Here is an 18,757-nt window from a genome sequence, read left to right as displayed (position 1 = left end):
ACAAATAGACACAACCTACATAACCATTTTCTTTCTTTATTGCTCAGTATAAAAAGAATATTTGAAATTCCAGGATGGGTCTGTACAAGATTTGGTCCCTTTTGAAAAACAAAAAGATATGTTCTTGCAGTGATTTTGCACACTGTGCAAGAATAATTGTTCAACAGGTATTCAGCCTTTTCCAGTTTCCATACAGTAACAGTTTTTAGAAAGTCCCATATACATTGCTGTATGGTGTTTTTGGATGAAAACATGAGGATCAGGCATGTCCCACTGTTGGATTTTTAAGGCATCAATTGAAAAAGACCGGGGGAAATAAGGCAAGAGAATAGACCATCCTTTTAAATCCAACAGAGTCTGTGTTCAACAGATTTACACCGGCAAAGGAAGGAAGGAGCATTCTTTGCAAATTTTTGATTCTTGGAAATTCTCGAGGTCCAAACTGCAGTCTGTGAAAGCTCCATGTTTTCCTGGTTTCAACAGGATAATCAGGTTTCACCGTGGTTCCCCCACTCTGGGAAAGACAGAATACAGACAGAGAGGGGAATAGGTTTATTTAAATCAGTTTATATCAGTATTTTAAAGACAGAATTGAGTAATTTAACCATACTAAGAATTTTGGTAGAGTGATTTACCTGCTTCCTTAGCATGAGCTCATGCTGTGTGATTGGATTTTGGATGTAATTGTATGTGGTCTGACAAGCTCTTCAGCTCTCAGCCAGTGCACTCGATCACTGCTGTACCACGGGGAATGTTTCTGAAGCGGCACATTATTCACTTGTAGCTTCCATTGTCATCTGGACAACAGTGACACAGAGGCAAAATTAACAGAGTTTGCAGCATTTCAGACAAGTTTACAACAAAGTTTATAGAATAAGGTTGGCATTTCTATTCATCTTATTCTCTATACTCTCACAAAAAGACCAACACCAACGGTGCATTAATTTTGTCCCTGGATACTTCAATCTGACTTTACTAGCCTAACAAAAGCTAGTACCATATGCTATTACTCACCTAATCAAAAGTGATCATTGCTTATTGATCTTGATCTTTGGAAAATGCCTAATCTCATCATCCAGTGGCCTCAGTCAGTGCCACGGTTAAAGTGCTCCAGCACAGTGGTGTTGGTTCTCTCGAACAGCCACTGCTGGCTGAGAGACGAGGGGTCACATGTGTTCATGAAGGCTCGCCGCTCTCCAGGGCTGCTGTCGATACAGCTATTACTGACGGGGTGATACAGACTCTTATCCTGCAGGAAACGATGTGAGAAAGAGCACATGAAGAGAAAAAGTACCACGTTATTCACAATCAAAGAGTTGTAATGTTTTGGACAGGACATTTTATTTCTCCCTTGATATGATTTTTGGGGGCATTTTGGTGAAATATTAACTGACATACTTTGCCTTATATTATTACAAACAACTGGCTGTTTTCCCCTTTAAATACTGATCATAGTACACTGTAATTTTCACAACAGATAAACCGGAAGAAAATGTATACTTCTATTTATCAATATGATTATGAATTTGACAAGAATGCCCAAGGTATATTCTCATTACGTAAATGTTTACATTATATTTTAAATCGAATGAAAGCATATTTGATTTTACCTTCATTATTTATTCCACTTATGTTACTTACAAATCAGAAACCCAGCAAAGTCAAGAATAAAGTCTGTCATGAAAAGAAAACCAAGTATAATTAAGGAGCTATTTTCCCTCTTAAAGACAGAAACAAAGAAACATCATGTATTGCTTTTAAATTAATAATTTGGTATTCTAATCCAAGAGGGACATGACTGTATGTCCTCGCATAAACAGGCTTTGAATGTTTTCCTCTATTCAGAGTAATGATGAAGCTGCTGCATTAAGCTAATATAAGCAAAGTGTATCAAAGGAGAGGTTTTCAACCCTGACCTCATTAAAATGGTTTCTGCATTATTTATGATGGTACATAGTGCCACCTTGCTTATGGCTTTGAATCTAAGAAAAAAATTAACCACTCTACTGCAGCTTACCTTTGTCCAATAATACAAACCAAAACATGATCAAACAATTTTTCAAATACAGGAAGCTCACAGCAGAGTCAAATAATATTTTAATATTTTGCTGTGTACAGGTGTTACAAACTATGGTTTCTATATCGGCCTTTTCACATTGCACTTAGCCCAGGGCAAAAATTATCCTTAGAAACGCCCTTAGCCCCAGGCTACAAGACCTGTTAGCCCCAGGCTAAGAAAGCTTTCGCACTGGCACACTCCAAAGTGGGCTTACTCCGACTTTACCCTAGGGTTTGCTTGCCCTGCTCCGGAGCAGGGTTAGCCCTGAATTTGCGGGTAATCCCCTGAAAATCAATTTAACATGGGGCTTAAAGGTGCCAATGTGAAACAGGGCTAAAGTAAACAGTGAAGTAGGAAAAGTGACATTTAAGAACGTGAATATCAGTTCCAGCAGACATTTAACTCAGAGAGTAGAAGTGTAGTGTGAACTTTTAACATTGACTTTTCTTTTTTTTTCTTTTTTTGTGTGCATGGGGGGAGCACAATAAGCTATGAACACAATATGAACATATTATCATCTTAGAAAGTTGATATGGCAAACCTTGCTTATTTAGACATCCATCACACACTGAGCAACATTATGTAGCATTTGCAGTAATGTTTGTGAACACGTGATGGATGCCCAATATTCTTATTCTCTTCTTTTTAGCTCTGTTTTCATTTTGGGTACTATAGGAAAGTCAATCTTGGAAGCCATCAGCTACCATTTCGGCTAATCCCTCTAAACAGATATGAATGCAGATACATTTTTTCAAAAAGCAAATAAAAAACTAAATTGTTGTCACACGATTGGTTCGGAGATTGTATTTTGTAAAATGCCTCTTTTGCCCTTCATACGGACTGATGAGCTGCATGCAAACAGACTACAAATGGAAACCACAATGTCTAACATCAAAATCATGTCCCATTGCCTTCAGATACTGCATTTATATGCATGTATCTGTTTATGGAGATCATGCAAAAGCTGATGAGAGCAGTTATAAATGAATGAAAACAGTTAAGTTATGACAAGCTCGCAGGCAGCTGTAAAATCAGACCAATGAGCTGAAAGATGCTCAAACGTTTTGTAGAACTGCAGAGTCGAGTGAGCTCAGTTTGTTTGTTACTACAAAGTGACCCCTTTCACATTGCAAATAGTCATTTGATCATACTTTTTTATAGAAAAATAAATTAGAGCAACTTGTGTTTTGAAAATGTCCAACTCCATCAGTGGTTGTATCAAAACAGACATTTTGGCAGACAGCAAGGCACAGCTCTAACCTTCCTCTCAATCTGTCCCACCAATCAGACAAGAGGACACTGAAATGAATGGGCTGAAAACACCACATACTGTAGCTAGTATAGCTTCATGCCAGGATTGTCATATTTTTGTACAAATTAAAATGTAATGCCATCAATGAAAAATGCCATCTTTTTTTTGGTTTGTTTATGCATCCCTCAAGTTTTCCTTATATTATGTCATTAGAAGTTCCACATATAGCCATGATTATGAAATGATTCATTCATTTACCTAAATGATGGTAGGTTGACCAAAGCAAGTAGTACAACAGCACACTTTGTTATCTTAAAAGAGGCAGTAAAAACTCCACTTCATTCACTTCTCTACTGTCCTCCCCCATACCTTCCTGTAGCTCCACAGCTGGTTCCCCTTCATGCCATGACAGTCGTACAGAGTGACCGGGCTGTTGTGAGAGACGGCGTCAAAGCAGACCTTCCTTGTGTGCATGGGGTCACCGACCCGAATATCCTCCCTCCAACCAAATGTCAACACCTGCAGGGGACAAATCTCAAGTCAAACCAACATAAAATAGCGCAGCTAAAAATATCCAGATGAATTAACAAATTCAAGACATACAGGACTGCGCAAATATCACATATGCAGTGCAGCACAGCAGCCGTACAGATAAAACATACTTTTTTACTTGAGAAAGTGTAATGGCTGACCCTCACCTGCCCATGACTCCAGGCCACCTCACCCCGCCCCTTCACACAGCTCTCGAGGCGGATGGGGCTCCCCGATACGAAATGTTTAATCTCCATACACAGGCCACTACCCACATTGCGTATCTAGAAAACACACATACACACAGAAACACGTTAGCATGGACTCAAGAAGATGAGGAGGACATGTCAATCAATACATTGATCACACACACATTTTCTTCTTGCATACAAAAATGAAAATGTAAATTCCAGAGGGTTCTGTGCTGTGTTTTGTATACTGTATCTAAATCGCAAATGAAATGCCTTTGATTTGACTAACTTTCAAGTATTCATGTCATTTCTGCATAATGTAGATAAATATAGTATATTAGCTTTTCCCCCCTAGGTTATTTCACTTGCATTAAGTAGTAGTAACTACGTCAATGGCATGTTGGTTGCTATGGAAACCAGGTTGAGCCCAGAGTCCTTTATCTGAGCATCTTCTAAACTACAGTCTGAAAATAATTTCCAATATCAACCATCAGTTTTTTTTTTGGATTTGATTGGATCACATTTTTTATTTCCTGTTTTACACTGTTTTTTTTAAGGCTGCCTCTGACTGTCAACTGTGATTATTGTATTAAGTTGCCATTGACCTATTCAAATAAAACGATGAGAAACTAATCTGATGCCCTGAGCACCACAGTGATAAAATCCCAAGCTTTTTTGGTTTTAATAATATTGTTAGTTTGACCTGAAATCATACAAACCATTTTATATGGCCTTAAGCTTAGAAATGATGATGACCATTACTGTCACATCACAAAAAAGTCCACACTGCTACTAATTCATTACAGTTTACTGTGATGTATTTGACTTTATTATTAGTTTTATTAAAGCAGCTGAAGGAGTAGAGGTGAATAAAAATCACCTTCTCTGTCCAAAGACCTTTTAATGTCAGTGAGTTATAAACATAAGGAAGAGGAAATGCAGAGAATTGGACAGATTAAATGTATATAAGAATCGATGGAAGCTGCTCTGGTCTACAGGAAACTAACAATTTCTCTCCACAATTCCCGCAGCTGCCAATGGACCTTGGTTAAAAATCTGCTCTAGCCCTGCTGGCAAGGCCCCAAAGTTTGGCCCCTGGGTATATTAGGCAGGACATTCTGCTGGTAGTTGCATCATGTTGGAGGAAAAGGCATAAATCTTGTCTTATTGCAAACATGTTTCATCACTGTCTCTTGTCTGTTGTTACCACTGGGAATTTTGCAATCACAATTTCAAGCTTGATCCATACCCCTCTGCTTTCAATGTGGAAATCTCCTGCTAGAATTTAATTTTAATAAGTCAAAATTCTGTGCTGCATTGAACACGATGTGTGGTTTTTGTTGGTCCCTTTTTTTATCCAGAGTACAACACCATGCAGTGGTTGTGCTACAAAACCCAAACCAATCCTCATACACAGTATGCACAATAAATATAACTCTGCTACCACCACAAGAGAAACTGTTCACCTCAGTTGGACTTGTTGTTCAAAATATAATAAAAAAAATGTATATGCAAAGGTTAACCTTGAAGTAGACCAATGAAATGGTAACTAAACTCACGTGCTCCATTTAATAATAATAATAATAATAATAATAATGCATTATATTTAAAGGCGCCTTTCAAAGCACTCAAGGACACCTTACAAGGCACATAAAACATAAAACACATTTCAAAGACTATTGTATACATTAAGCTTTTAAACCACTGTAAGGTTTATTATTTACTTTTTTCATGTTTAAATAGCTACACCAATATCTTTAAAACTGTTATTTTAATCTCCTGAATATACCTCTGTGGTTTTCCTCACATTTACCTTTGCATGAAGTGGTTCATTGATTTGTAAATACTGCACTGTATCTCCATGACTTGAGTGTGGATATATTAATGATATCATCACAAAGTATTGTCATGGTGGATCTCATTTGGTTTTTCCAAGAACCAGAGTTGGTGAAAAGGCCTCACAGCATTCAGAGTTCGCCAGACAGTATAAGGGGAATTATAAACTGCTGACATTTTCAAATTAAGGCTTAAAAAACACATTTTTCACTTTGCTTTTAGCTAAGGAACAGTCTTTATTCATTTTTATCATAATCTTCTTTCCTTTTGATATTGTTGTTATTCTAACTTTTGTCTGAAGTTTAAAAAAATATATACAGTATATTTCTGAAGTAATAAGACAGAGGGAGGACCAAAGAACTTACTTTAAATAAACCTATTAGTGCTGACAGTGGGTGGGAGTTCATTACCTTATTATCTGATGACTTTGTTCTCCCACACATCTGTCTGTCAAGTATGCATTACAGCGTAACCAGTCCATCCCTGAAATGGTGGTTGTCTGACGTGTTCATGAAACCAGAACTGTGTAACTTTTCATGATAAATTCCAGCTATTATTTATTCATGCATGTGGAAATCTGGAGGTTTAAGTTGCTGCACATAAACATGTCCAAATCTCTGCATATTTCTCTTTCTTCTTCACTATGTTCTTATAGTGGACCTTATTTTCTCTCAGTGTTTACCTCTCCCCACGCAGCAGCAGGAGGCTCCACTGGTGGGTAGTGTTTGGGCAGATCCCAGGCCACCTCGTTCATGAACCACTTGAAGCTCTTGCAGTTTAGGCGGCTCCTCAGCTCCTTCTGTGCCGTCATATCTCCGGCTGACAGGTGGCGATACTCCGGCCGACGCTGGTAAACAAATTCAGCGTATTCATCCATCCACACCTCCGCCACGCGTTTTAGGTTCTGAAATCAAATCAAAGAGAAAGGGTCAGGTGGATTAAGGCATTCACTCAACAGATATCTCCTCTGAGCAGGTATCTAAAAATGTCTATTAGCTTCCCACAAATGGATACAAACACTCCCTGGCAGCGAGGATAATCTAGTCTAACGGAGTCTACCCTGATAATGGCATCCATTGCCCGCATACTCTTCCGGCATAATTTGTGATTATGATCAGAATAACTCAACAAAACAGCAACATTTTGTGTCTTTGTTTCAGCTATGAAATCTTGTTAGTAGCTGAATTGCAGCTGACCTCGTTGGTCTCTGTGAATTTTGGTGTCACCTCAATAAAAAAGATTTTGAAAAATAATTTTAAAAATGAAGAGGTACAACCCTGATTAAAAAACTGAAACTTAAAATTTGTGCAGAGAACAAGTCTGAGTTCTTTTTTTCTTTTTGTTTTTGTACCTTTTTATGTAAATTTTCTCCTTCATCGCAGGGTCAGGCTGATTCAGGACCATCAGCATTCCACTGAGGTCCAGTTTAAAGACTGCTGGTCAGAATAAAAAAGCAAAACAAAGGCCAGTGGCGTTCAGTCGCATACTGAGCCAAACCGAGCCAAGTTCCAAGCTGCAGCTGAGGCATACATAATGAATGGTGTTCTGCTGCATTTCAGATGATTTAGCACTTTTAGACAATTTCTCATTCTGTGTAGATACTTTGAGGAATACAAGGAACAAAGAAACTTAAGCTCATTCTTCACAGTAGCACCAGAAAAGGCTATAACTCGTAGAAAGCGGATACGACACATACTGCTGCCGCTCATTTGGTGGTCTTTTGTTTGTGGATGCTGAGCCAACTGTAAAGTGCTCTCATACGTAAAGGAGAAAGAAGAGAAAATAGAAAACAAACGGGCTGTTATTATTTATCCTGTGCCACTTAAAAACTAGTTTTACACAAGGATGAAGTGTTTATGTTTGAGAAAAGAATGCTTGATAAGTTTAATCAGAAGAAGATGCAGTTTAAGGACACAGGTGTGTGTGTGTGTGTGTGTGTGTGTGTGTTTGTGTGTGTGCGTGTGTGTGTGGACATTTTGGACATGCAAACAATACCATACTAGCGACAATATATCAACATATAAACCTGCATTATAGCTTTTATTTAGATTTGAATTTTCGTTGTGTCCTATATTTTCAATATGTTTTGAAGCAGAAAGGTTTATAAAATATTTTGCTTATAGTGCCTCACATTACATATACTACAGGTTTAGTGCTTTGATAGGTAAAATAGGAAAGGGTGTCGGACAACCCGCACCGCCTAACCCTAAAACAAACAAACAAACAAAACAAAAAACAGCCTATTGAGATAAGCTTTGATTAGTCTTGTTACAAATCTGACAAATTTGTTCTACAATCACACAATGCAAACTATTGTTGTTTTGTGACTCAGATGTACCAGCATGGTAGTCAGACTGAGAGGTTCTGTGGCAGTATTGTACTGACACTGAGTTGCTGTTACACAATAGAGAAAATCTGTGACTGATCTGCTGTATTGAACTTGGTCTTGGATGAAAAAATAAGCAAGATCCACCAGCAACTGACCCATCACTCATCCTGCAATCCGTCTCCTCTGGCTTCTCATGCCCCCCTCTTTCAACCGTTCTCAAGCTTCCAACTCCCCTCTCCCATTGTCATTTCTGACCTCATCCTGAAGTCTAAAACATCCACCTGCCAGCTCGACCCACTGCCGACCTCTTTAGTCACTGCATGCCTTCCCTCTCTGTTGCCCCTGATAACTGCCATCATTCACTCCTCCCTAACCTCTGGCTCTGTTCCATCATCTCTCAAATCCGCGGCTGTAACACCTATTCTGAAGAAACCTGGTTCTGATCCCAACAACTTCAATAACCTTTGTCCGATTTCTAACCTACCATTTATTTCAAAAATCCTGGAAAAAGCAGTGGCATCTCAGGTTCATACTCATCTCCATAACAATAACCTATATGAACAGTTCCAGTCTGGTTTCCGCCCACGCCATAGCACAGAGACTGCTCTCCTTAAAATCACCGACGACCTCCTGATGGCAGCTGACTCCAGACTATCTTCCATTCTCATCCTCCTTGATCTGAGTGCGGCCTTCGACACCATCTCCCACCCCATCCTCCTCGACAGGCTAGCATCTATTGGACTATCTGACACACCTCTGGACTGGTTCATTTCCTACCTCTCTGGCCGCACTCAGTTCATCCAGCTGAAGACATTCACATCCCAACCTTCTCCCCTCTCCTCTGGTGTTCCTCAAGGCTCTGTCCTCGGTCCCATCCTATTTATCATCTATCTCCTTCCTCTTGGTCATATTTTCCGAAAATATAACATCCATTTCCATTGTTACGCGGACGACACCCAGCTCTACCTCTCCTCTAAACCCACCTCCACCTTCCCGCCCCCTCCCTCTGTGTCTGTTTACAGGAAATCAAATCTCTTCCAACTTTCTCAAACTCAACAGCGATAAAACTGAGGTCCTCCTAGTTGGTTCAAAATCCTCTCTCACTAACACTCCCAGTTTCACCATCCCCATTGACAACTCCTCTGTTTCCCCCTCCACTCAGGTAAAGAGCCTGGGTGTCGTCCTTGACAGCTCTTTGTCATTCCAGACTCACATTAATAAGGTTACCCAGTCAGCCTACTTCCATCTTCGCAATATCAACCGCCTCCGTCCGTCCCTCACTTCCAACAGCGCTGCCATCCTGGTCCACACTCTAGTTACATCCCGCCTAGACTATTGCAACTCCCTCCTCTTCGGTCTCCCCCACAAGTCCCTCCGTAAGCTCCAACTGGTCCAGAACTCAGCTGCTCGTATTGTCTCCAGAACTCCATCCATCAATCATATCACTCCTGTTCTTCAACAACTTCACTGGCTTCCTGTCAAATTTCGCATAGACTTCAAAATCCTGCTTCACACTTTCAAGGCCATCCACAACCTCGCCCCCCCATACCTCTCTGACCTCCTCCACATCAACACTCCCTCCCGGGCACTCAGATCAGCCTCCTCCATCAGCCTCGCTGTTCCCTCTGCCCGTCTGTCCACCATGGGGTCCAGAGCCTTCAGCCGCTCTGCCCCCCGCCTCTGGAACTCCCTTCCCCCCGACATCAGGAACATTACCTCTCTATCCATTTTCAAATCCCGTCTAAAAACCCACCTTTTCAAACTTTCATACTCACTTTAATTTGTCATCCATCCTGCAGTTTTCTGATTGTATTTGTTTTTTATTGCACTTACATGTGTCCCTTTTGGCTCTTTTAATTGTTTTTTATCTGTATTGTAAGGCGACCTTGAGTGCCCTGAAAGGCGCCTTAAAAATAAAATGTATTATTATTATTATTATTATTGGATGGTGTAAGTCTAAAGAATTACCTTTGCCAAGCTGATCCCTCCAGGGACCTTGTAGGGGACGTACTTCCTATAGATGTGTCCTACCCTGGAGCAAGGGATGTCCTCCATCCGACCACCACACATCCAAACCTAGAGACATCAACAGTCAGAGAGAGAGAGAGAGAGAGAGAGAGAGAGAGAGAGAGAGAGAGAGAGAGAGAGAGAGAGAGAGAGAGAGAGAGAGAGAGAGAGAGAGCACCCTCTTTAGCTGGATCTGTATTATACTTAGAAGCTTTGTCCATCTGGATATTCAGGAATTTTTGGAAAGGTAAAGCAAGGTGAACGAAGGAGACGATCAAGGAGATGAGCAGAAGACTGATGGCTAAGAAGAAAGAGGAATTGTAGAGTGGGTCTAACAGGCTTATAAATCCTGCAGGGGACAGAGAGGAGAGAGTGAATTCAGAGGGAGAGGCAATAAAGACATAGATTAGATGGCTGGATAGTGGAGGAGGATGAGAAGACTCCAAAAGCAAATTATGATAGGATGGTGAACTGACTTCACTGGAGCAATAGGGTCAGATTAGAAGAAAAAAAATGTGTTGCTGGGTTAAGTCACTGTTAGAGTGTCTTAAACTGTGTCAGTAAGCTGTGTTGTTGGAGACTGCAAATGCAAAGACTTTTTAGTGACATATTTTTGAAGCTATTCTGTGTAGCTTTATTAGACTTTAAGCACCCTAATGTGCTTGTCTTAGGTAAAATAGTCCATCTCATGTAACAGAGCAGTGGATCCTCATTTTACTCCCCCAACTATAATGAAGACAACAGTATGGATTCTCTTTCTTGGCTTGCAAAGTTGAAAATAAACCTCAAGAAAGAAAGAGAGGAGATGAAGAGGAGGAGGACTCTTACTCTTTTGTTTCTATGGAAGACAATAGCAAAGTAAAAAGTGGGAAAATGAAAAGCTGTATTTAAACATGCAAACAAACAAGGGAGAGAGAGATTTAGTGTTTCCAAAAAGTCATATAATATGTACATAACATTTATGTTGTTTGAAGGTTAGAAGCAGACTGAAACTGGTGGGAGTTCAGGAGAATGGACAGATAAAAATATACATATGCAGACCGATAGACTCTTTATCCCAGGTTCAATTGCACACTTGCTCCTCCCTCTACTGGACTCTATGAGGTAATACTCTTCTCCAATCACGTGCACAAAATCTGCAACTAAAATTTGCATATACTGTATGTAGGGATGCTTGATATTGACTTTTCTGCCGATATTCCGATATTCCCCAACTCTTAATTTCCGGTACCTATATCACCCGATAACGATATATGCAGGCGTTTTACACCAAAACTGTTACTGGTAACAACATAACATATCTGCTATTGTGGAATTAACACATTATGCCTAATTATATTGTGATGCCCCACTGGATGCATACATAAATGCAACATGGCTTTCCAAATGCAAACACTGTCTGTGCAAAATAATAGAACAACTTCAACCTAAGTAATGGAAAAAGTTCCAATATGGCACTGCCATATTTATTATGCTGCTTTGCAGCCATTGCAAATTGCAAATTTACTATCTGTAGGGAACACTTGGAAATAGTTCCAAACCACAGACATAAGCCCCGTTTCTGGAGGCGGGACCTTTCAGGAACGTCCTCTCACTCGGTCCTCTCAGCTGTTGTGTCTCCAGCAGAGTAGGACCCAGATAGGACCCACCGGACTCTGACAGTGACGTCACAGAGGCAACTCGCCATAAGCATAACAGAGAAAATGACAACGAGGAGGTAAACCTCGTTTCTGTTTGTATGTCTGTGTACATGGCGGTGGACGCTATGAACTTGTTAGCCACGGTTAGCATAGCGACCCACGAGTCTAGCGTGTTGTTGTTGTTATACGTCATGAAGCGAACGCCGGTAAATGTTCCATGCTGCGTTCATGCAGGCTCGGAAATGCTGAAGCCTACAGAACAAACATTGGTTATTCAAACCCGATATCGATACTTCCCGATATTACATTTTTAAGTAAATATCGGCCGATCATTTTGGAGGGTAGATAATATCGGATATCCCTAACTGTATATAGTAGCCCAGTCAGGATGCACCTACTGATTATGTTTGCCTCAAACAGTATGAAAAGCAACATCTCACTGCTGCTCTCATCTTTCTCACTTCGACAATGGCGAATCAGCTCACTGATCTTACTTCTCCATGGATGGAATTGCCACTCCAAGCTCATTCTTGGCCAATGTGCACCAGTATCATTGCCACCGCAGATGGGCATCTCTTCGGACAAGGCAGAGAGCAGCATGATGCCCTGATGATGCTGGCAATGTCTTACTAAGCTGTGAGAAGAGCGAACCAGGGTTTCGAGAGTGATCTCCACGGCAAGGATGAGTCCCTGCTTCTCTCGATTCTCCATCGCCGCTGTTGCTGGACACCTCGACTGAGACTGTCCCATGATGTCCAGAAGGTTATGGCCAAGGCGGCAGAGCATGTAACACTCCCAGTGTCTCCGCATACGGTCAGCCAGCTTTTAAGCCTCAGCTAATCTGTCTCAACCTGCTTTCATTTCGCCTCTGCTCTCAGAATTTTGGCAGTGTCTTGAAACATCTTGGAGAGAGCAGCTGAAGATGAAGTGACTAGTTGTAGGAATTGCAGGAAGGACTTTTTTCCTTCTTTGGAGTGCAGGGCGACACGGACACAGACTGTCCTGATGCCAAACAGGAAGCTGGTGCAGGGACACGTAATGTTCAAAATTTACAAATCCAGGAGTGCTACATAATTTCATCATTCAAAGCAAATAAAGTCATTAAAGATATACAATGCAGGAATGGCCTCTTATATATCCATGACACAGAGACATAGAGCAGAGCAGAGCAGAGGAGAGAGATGGAGACAGCAATGTAACCTGGTCGCTATGCCATAGAGCCCTGACCTCACAGCCTGCGTGCTGTTATTTGCTGGTAGCTACGCATCATCTGTCCTTAACATACCAGAAAAGTCCTGAACACAACAAAATAATGACAAAATAAGAGTCTGTATTTTTTTAGGGAAAATCCTGCATTGCTTTTAAAACACACAAGCTATGACCAATCCAGTTTGCATTCTTCATCGTGTCCCCTTCATTTAAAAGTTGTTTTCCTTAGTAAATTGAATTTTTAAATTGTTTCGGCATGGGAATAATTTCAAGCACCAACTAACATTAGGCTATTAAATCATCCAGGCATAACTAAGTAAGCCTCATGACCTTGTGTGTCTATTATTTTCACCGCAGCACAACCATAGTCTCTGGTCTGTGGCACATGAAGAAGCTCCACCACCAGCAAACCAGCTTGAATCACAAGAGTGCAAACAGCTCAGCTGATAGAGAAACTATAGAACAACAGAATTCACTCCAGCTGCATGAATAAAACATATTGCTGCAAGACAAAATCTGGCAAGTGCAACAACAACTTGAGTAGTGTCTATCGGTGTCACTATGAATAAAACAAGAAGTTCTGCTTCCCACACCATCCTGAATGGACTTTAAACAACCAATGATCTAAATTTGAAAATAAATGTGTTCATTATGGTTTGACTTTATTATATCACCTGCATCTGGACCTGAGAGCCAATAATATGCAGGATGATGTCATTTTTTAAAACTTTTTTTCTTGCCATCAATGACTGTTTGATGGTGTTGTCATGGAGACAAGCATCAGAAAGTGACTGCATTATCCTTGTAGCAAAGCATTATTTCTATCAGCTGTACAATTTACCAATATGGGTCAGTAGCTGACTATCCATCTTAAATTCAGAGTGCTATCATGAATGGAAAACTTTGTCATTTTTGTTTTAATGTATGCTTTTAGAAAGTTTTCTTTTGCCAACTATTACTTTTACTCTGAATAACTACTTTCTTTTTGGCTCCATCCACAGAAGTTTAATTATTTCTTTCTTTAGAGCAGCTCTGTCTCACCGAAATGTTAGTATACCTGAAAGTCCAATTTGCTGGAGCATTATAAATAATCCGTCACCAGTTTTATGTCCTACACTGTCCCGTCGCTCTGCATGTGAGGTCATATTGGCCCTGTGCTCTGTGTGCGTGTATGTCCTGATATTATCTCACTGTGTGAGCTGGAAATGATCTGTGTTCCCATACCAATGTCACCAGGATGGAGCTTTAGATTAACGGTACCTGTGAATAAAGTGATTGTGTTTCACATGCATACAGGGCCTGGCTGTCTGTGGGAGCAGCAGTTTGGTTGTAAGGATTAGTATGAGAGCCTGTTAATCTTCTCACCTCGGGAGACTGGCTGTCTGCGCTGTATCAGCTAATGGGGATCTTAATAAAAAGGAAACCAAATTGAATATCTGAGGGCATAAAGTAGACTTAAGAGGCACAGCTAGGCATGTGCTGATAGCAAAATTTAATAGTATGAGTATCTTGGCCAAAATAATAACCTTGGTATATGATATTATCACAGTAATTACTTAAATAAGATGAAAAGCTTCAAAACACTAAAACAGAAGGGCTTTTCACACCAGCACTGGGTCATCACTGTTTTTTGTTGAGGTCAAATACTTGAGACTATGAGAAATGCACACTTTTAACCCAGGGCCTACTTAAAGGAGAAGGATGGTGATTTTTTTCTTCTCTTATTGCAAAAGATCTCATGTGCAGAGCCAAACCAACAATGAATTGACCCCACTTATGTATTGTGTGATATACTTTATTCATCTGTGCTATATAGACCCTCTGTTGTTGTCAGTGACATAAATAATTTAGTTTTAAAGTTAGATTTAGCAATTAATTATTGGAATGAAATATTATTGGATGTAAATATTATTCTGTTACCGTGTACAGTAGTATCAGGGTCAAACCTATAATGAAGAAGAATGTCTTGCTGGTAAAATTTAGTTGAGGAAAAGCCAGAATTATAATTTTATTTTTTAACAACAACCAGTAAACGTTGTCTTCAACTGCAGACGTTCATAAATAGAACACACTGAAGCAGTAAATGAGCAGTAAATATTGGCTTACAAAATATTTTTAATTATCATGTAATTGTTGTGACACATTACTGTCTTTCTATCACCCTGATTTATTTGTTTGTTCTTGTTTTTTTTTACCTTGAAGGAAATCTCATATTGTTCTCCTCCCCAGATCTCCAAACCAGTGTCGTATCCTCCCAGGTCCCAGAACCACTTCCTGTCCACAGCGAACAGTCCACCTGCCATCACTGGTGACCTAGGGGACACAAAATGCAACACAAACACTCACTACTTTGAGTACATTTTGTACAAAAGCTCTACCTATGCAATCAGCAGCATTACTTTCCACTTTGTTTTTGTTCTAGATACGTGTCTCACCTGTCAAAAGATACATCTACAGTAAATAGATAAAAGACTAACTAACTTACTCACAAATAAAAACAACTAACCCTCAGATCATCACATTTTCAGATTGAAAGGAACAAAGATGAGATGGGAAAAAGCAAGAAAAAGTATCTGAGATCACCTTAAACTGAAAAGTCAGAGAGAAACTGAATAAACAGATGTCAGAAATATTGATAATGAAGCACTTTATAAACTTTAAGTTACAAACTTTTTCTACATGTTGTATTGCTATGAGAAAACGTGTCTCACAAGAGTAAATATGACTGTGCATAATGATGTTTGGGGTAAACTAAAGCAGAAAACAAGGTTCCTCTTCGCCCTGATTGATAGAGAAATGTCAAACAACAAGACAAACAAGAGTGTTGAAGAGAAGTACGGAGGTATTTCTAATGACTTTTAGATCATTTCACCCTTAGTGAAGGAAAACGGCAGAAACATGGTTGTTATCGCCACAGGACTCGTACATGTACTCACTGCTCATGAGGCGTGGGAAGCCCTGGAGTGTTTTTCACTGCCAACAGTACAGTAGCTGCCCTGTTTGCCTTTAATTGATCCTCTGCAGGGAGGACTTTGGCGAAAGCATGCTACCTGCTGGCTGGCTGCCTCCAACTTTCAACTGAAAGCTTGTAACTATGACAACCCAGTATACCTGCACGTGTGTGATGTAATATTTCTGCACTGAAGAGGAATGCGTTACTTGTGGGGGGATAGAAATATGTGGAGGATGTGCTTGAATTTTGATTTATTGTTACAGTTAGTTACTTTAATCGGGTTAAAGTAGGTCGTGCAGTGGAAGGAGTTGGGGTTAAGGTTCAGATCTAGTCAATGAAGTCCCCTATCAAGACAATCTGATCTTTTTTTTTTTTGTGTCTGCACCTGCTACCCCAATTTTTGTGCCTCAGGTGTGAAGCAGCTACAATCAAGTGCAGCAGAGAAACAGAACAACAGCTAACAAGCCCTGTACTCAGCTGCACAGAGCTTGTCACAGCAGACAGAAGCCACAGTTCTCTGTGGTGGGTTAATTGGTACAGCACTGTTCAGAGCATCTTCATTATCTGGAGAGAAAATAGAAAATAGTACCACCAGAAATACTCACACACGCACACAGAGACTTACTGTCTGTGCCTCTCCCTATACTTTTTTTGTTTTTATCTTCACTATTCAATGTTTTGTTCTCAAAGAAATACACAGTTTAAAATGTAAGTGTTAACACCTGTACGATTAAAAGGTGGCCACTGAAACAAGTGTTTCTCCTTTTGTGGAGGACATCAGCTGTCAAAGCCGATACAATGAATTTTAACTGCTCAAACCACTCCTGCAATATCATTTACTTCTTTGCCTGATCCATATGTTTGGTAGGTTTTGAAGTGTTGGTTGTTAAATACATTACCTCCACTGGAGCTATCAGGATGCACAGAAGGGGAAACCAGTAATTCCTGGTTCACATGAAGTGCATTATTGCTGGTGCACCAGCATGGGAATGTCAAACTAGACACCTGAATTAAAAGTTCTGTAGACTGTCAAATACAGAGAGATTTATCTGGGGGCGATTAGCTTAATCTGCATTGTGTGAGATTGTTTGAAGAGGGCTTGAATGTAATGTTCATTCATTTATATGTAAAAGTCCCGCACTGCAGCTTTAAAGTCAAAACAATTTGGAGTGATAAAAACATTTATGTTTGCTGTGCTTTCTGTGAGTCATGCTATCTGATGAAACTGTAAGCTGCAAGATATGCATGTGTGACAACTGAATGGATTTGTTTGCTGTGTAATACAATTTACATAATATTCAACTTGCTTTCTCAATGACAAAAATATTCTATATTTGGTATCAGCTGATAAAAGAAAAATGTAGATTATATGGCAAAAAGTATGTGGACAATAGAACATGCGATCGTTTAACCAAAACTATGGACTTCAATCTGCTGCTAGAACAGCTTCCACTCCTCTGGTTTTCTGCCAGATTTTGGAACCTGCTGGCTACAGGGATTTGCTCACTAATGCCACAAGAGCATTACTGAGATGTGATGCTGGGTGATAAGGCTTGGCTCAGAGTAGGCATCCCGACACATCCCAAAGGTGTTGAGGTCAGGGCTCTGCGCAAGCCAGAGAAATTCTTCCACACCAATCTCAGTAAACCCTTTTCATTACATACCTTGATTTGTGCAGTGAGACAGTACGCTATTGCCTAAATATCACTGACTAATGACCACACTGTCTACATACTTATGGCTTTTTTTTAATGTAAATTACATTAACTTATAACAAGTTGGCATTCCAGGCTAAGTCAAATACATTCTTGTGCCTGCAGCTGTTTTAAAGTAAAATACCTCAATTTGTGCTACTTCTTTAACTACATTACCAGCACAACAGCAGCAGCTAGTCAGTGTCTACACTGGATGCTTCAGCCACAATGTTGATGCACTCTCTGAAGAGTTTTGAGACCCCTCACAGCCCAGTATACAATCAGTCAAGCTACATATTGACAAACAATAGACTTGAAGCTTAAAACATGTGTTAGAGTTATGTGAGTGAGGCAATAAACAATATGTAGCAGGTGTGGGCAGTGGTATTAATTCAACTTTAAGTTTAAAAACAGATGAGCATGAGATTGATGAATGAAAACCATGACTGAAACATGTCCAAAATCGGCAGCTGCAGTCACATAATGACTGAAATAACCACTCCTTGTTTAAAAAAAGTGGTCTTATTCTATGTTAGTACAATTCTGTGCACAAATCATGAGTTTGAAACAATGTAAAAGAATGGACTTAATTACCACTGAGACAAAATAAAGCAGAGGAGAAGCAGGAGCAACCAGTTTTATGACTCTCAGCGTTTGTGTGATGTGTTCATTTAAGAAAGCTCATACTGCATTGTCAGAAAGAAAGCACACTGTGCAGCTGTAATTACCTTCAGAAATTAACTGGTAACACTTTGTTGTTGAGAGAAAGCACAAGACATACAAATATGCACTTCTTCGTTTTCCCTTCCCCCGACTGTCACAAAGAACATTGTGTTATAGAAATCTTGAGCTCGTCAATACAGTATCTCCAAGAGATATGTCTTATGCAAAAAAGATTTATTGACAAACACAAACTTGATCGACCGAGAAGACAGCAGTCACAATTGAAAGTGCTGGTGTAGACTCAGTGAAATGCCACGGCAAATATGAGGGAAAAGAACTGAACCACTCTCAGTTATTCAGGCAACACCCAGACGACCTTGTCCCTAGTCACAA

General features: G+C 40.0%; 1 protein-coding gene across 1 annotated transcript in view; it reads right to left on the bottom strand.

The window, feature by feature from the left end:
* Positions 1-1,084: 1,084 nt before the first annotated feature.
* Positions 1,085-18,757, bottom strand: part of LOC133994380 (polypeptide N-acetylgalactosaminyltransferase 10-like) — a 73,594-nt gene continuing 55,921 nt past the window's right edge. The window contains exons 7-12 of the mRNA XM_062433624.1: positions 15,250-15,367; positions 10,167-10,274; positions 6,552-6,773; positions 4,010-4,126; positions 3,681-3,830; positions 1,085-1,249 (exon numbers count right to left, since the gene is read on the bottom strand). Of these exons, the coding sequence (XP_062289608.1) occupies positions 1,085-1,249; positions 3,681-3,830; positions 4,010-4,126; positions 6,552-6,773; positions 10,167-10,274; positions 15,250-15,367 (880 nt within the window). The remainder of the gene's footprint in view (positions 1,250-3,680; positions 3,831-4,009; positions 4,127-6,551; positions 6,774-10,166; positions 10,275-15,249; positions 15,368-18,757) is intronic.

Source organism: Scomber scombrus, chromosome 14, assembly GCF_963691925.1.
Source record: "Scomber scombrus chromosome 14, fScoSco1.1, whole genome shotgun sequence".
Lineage (NCBI taxonomy): Eukaryota > Metazoa > Chordata > Actinopteri > Scombriformes > Scombridae > Scomber > Scomber scombrus.
Note: the sequence above shows the minus strand (reverse complement) of the source record. Positions and strands in the feature narration are given on the sequence as shown.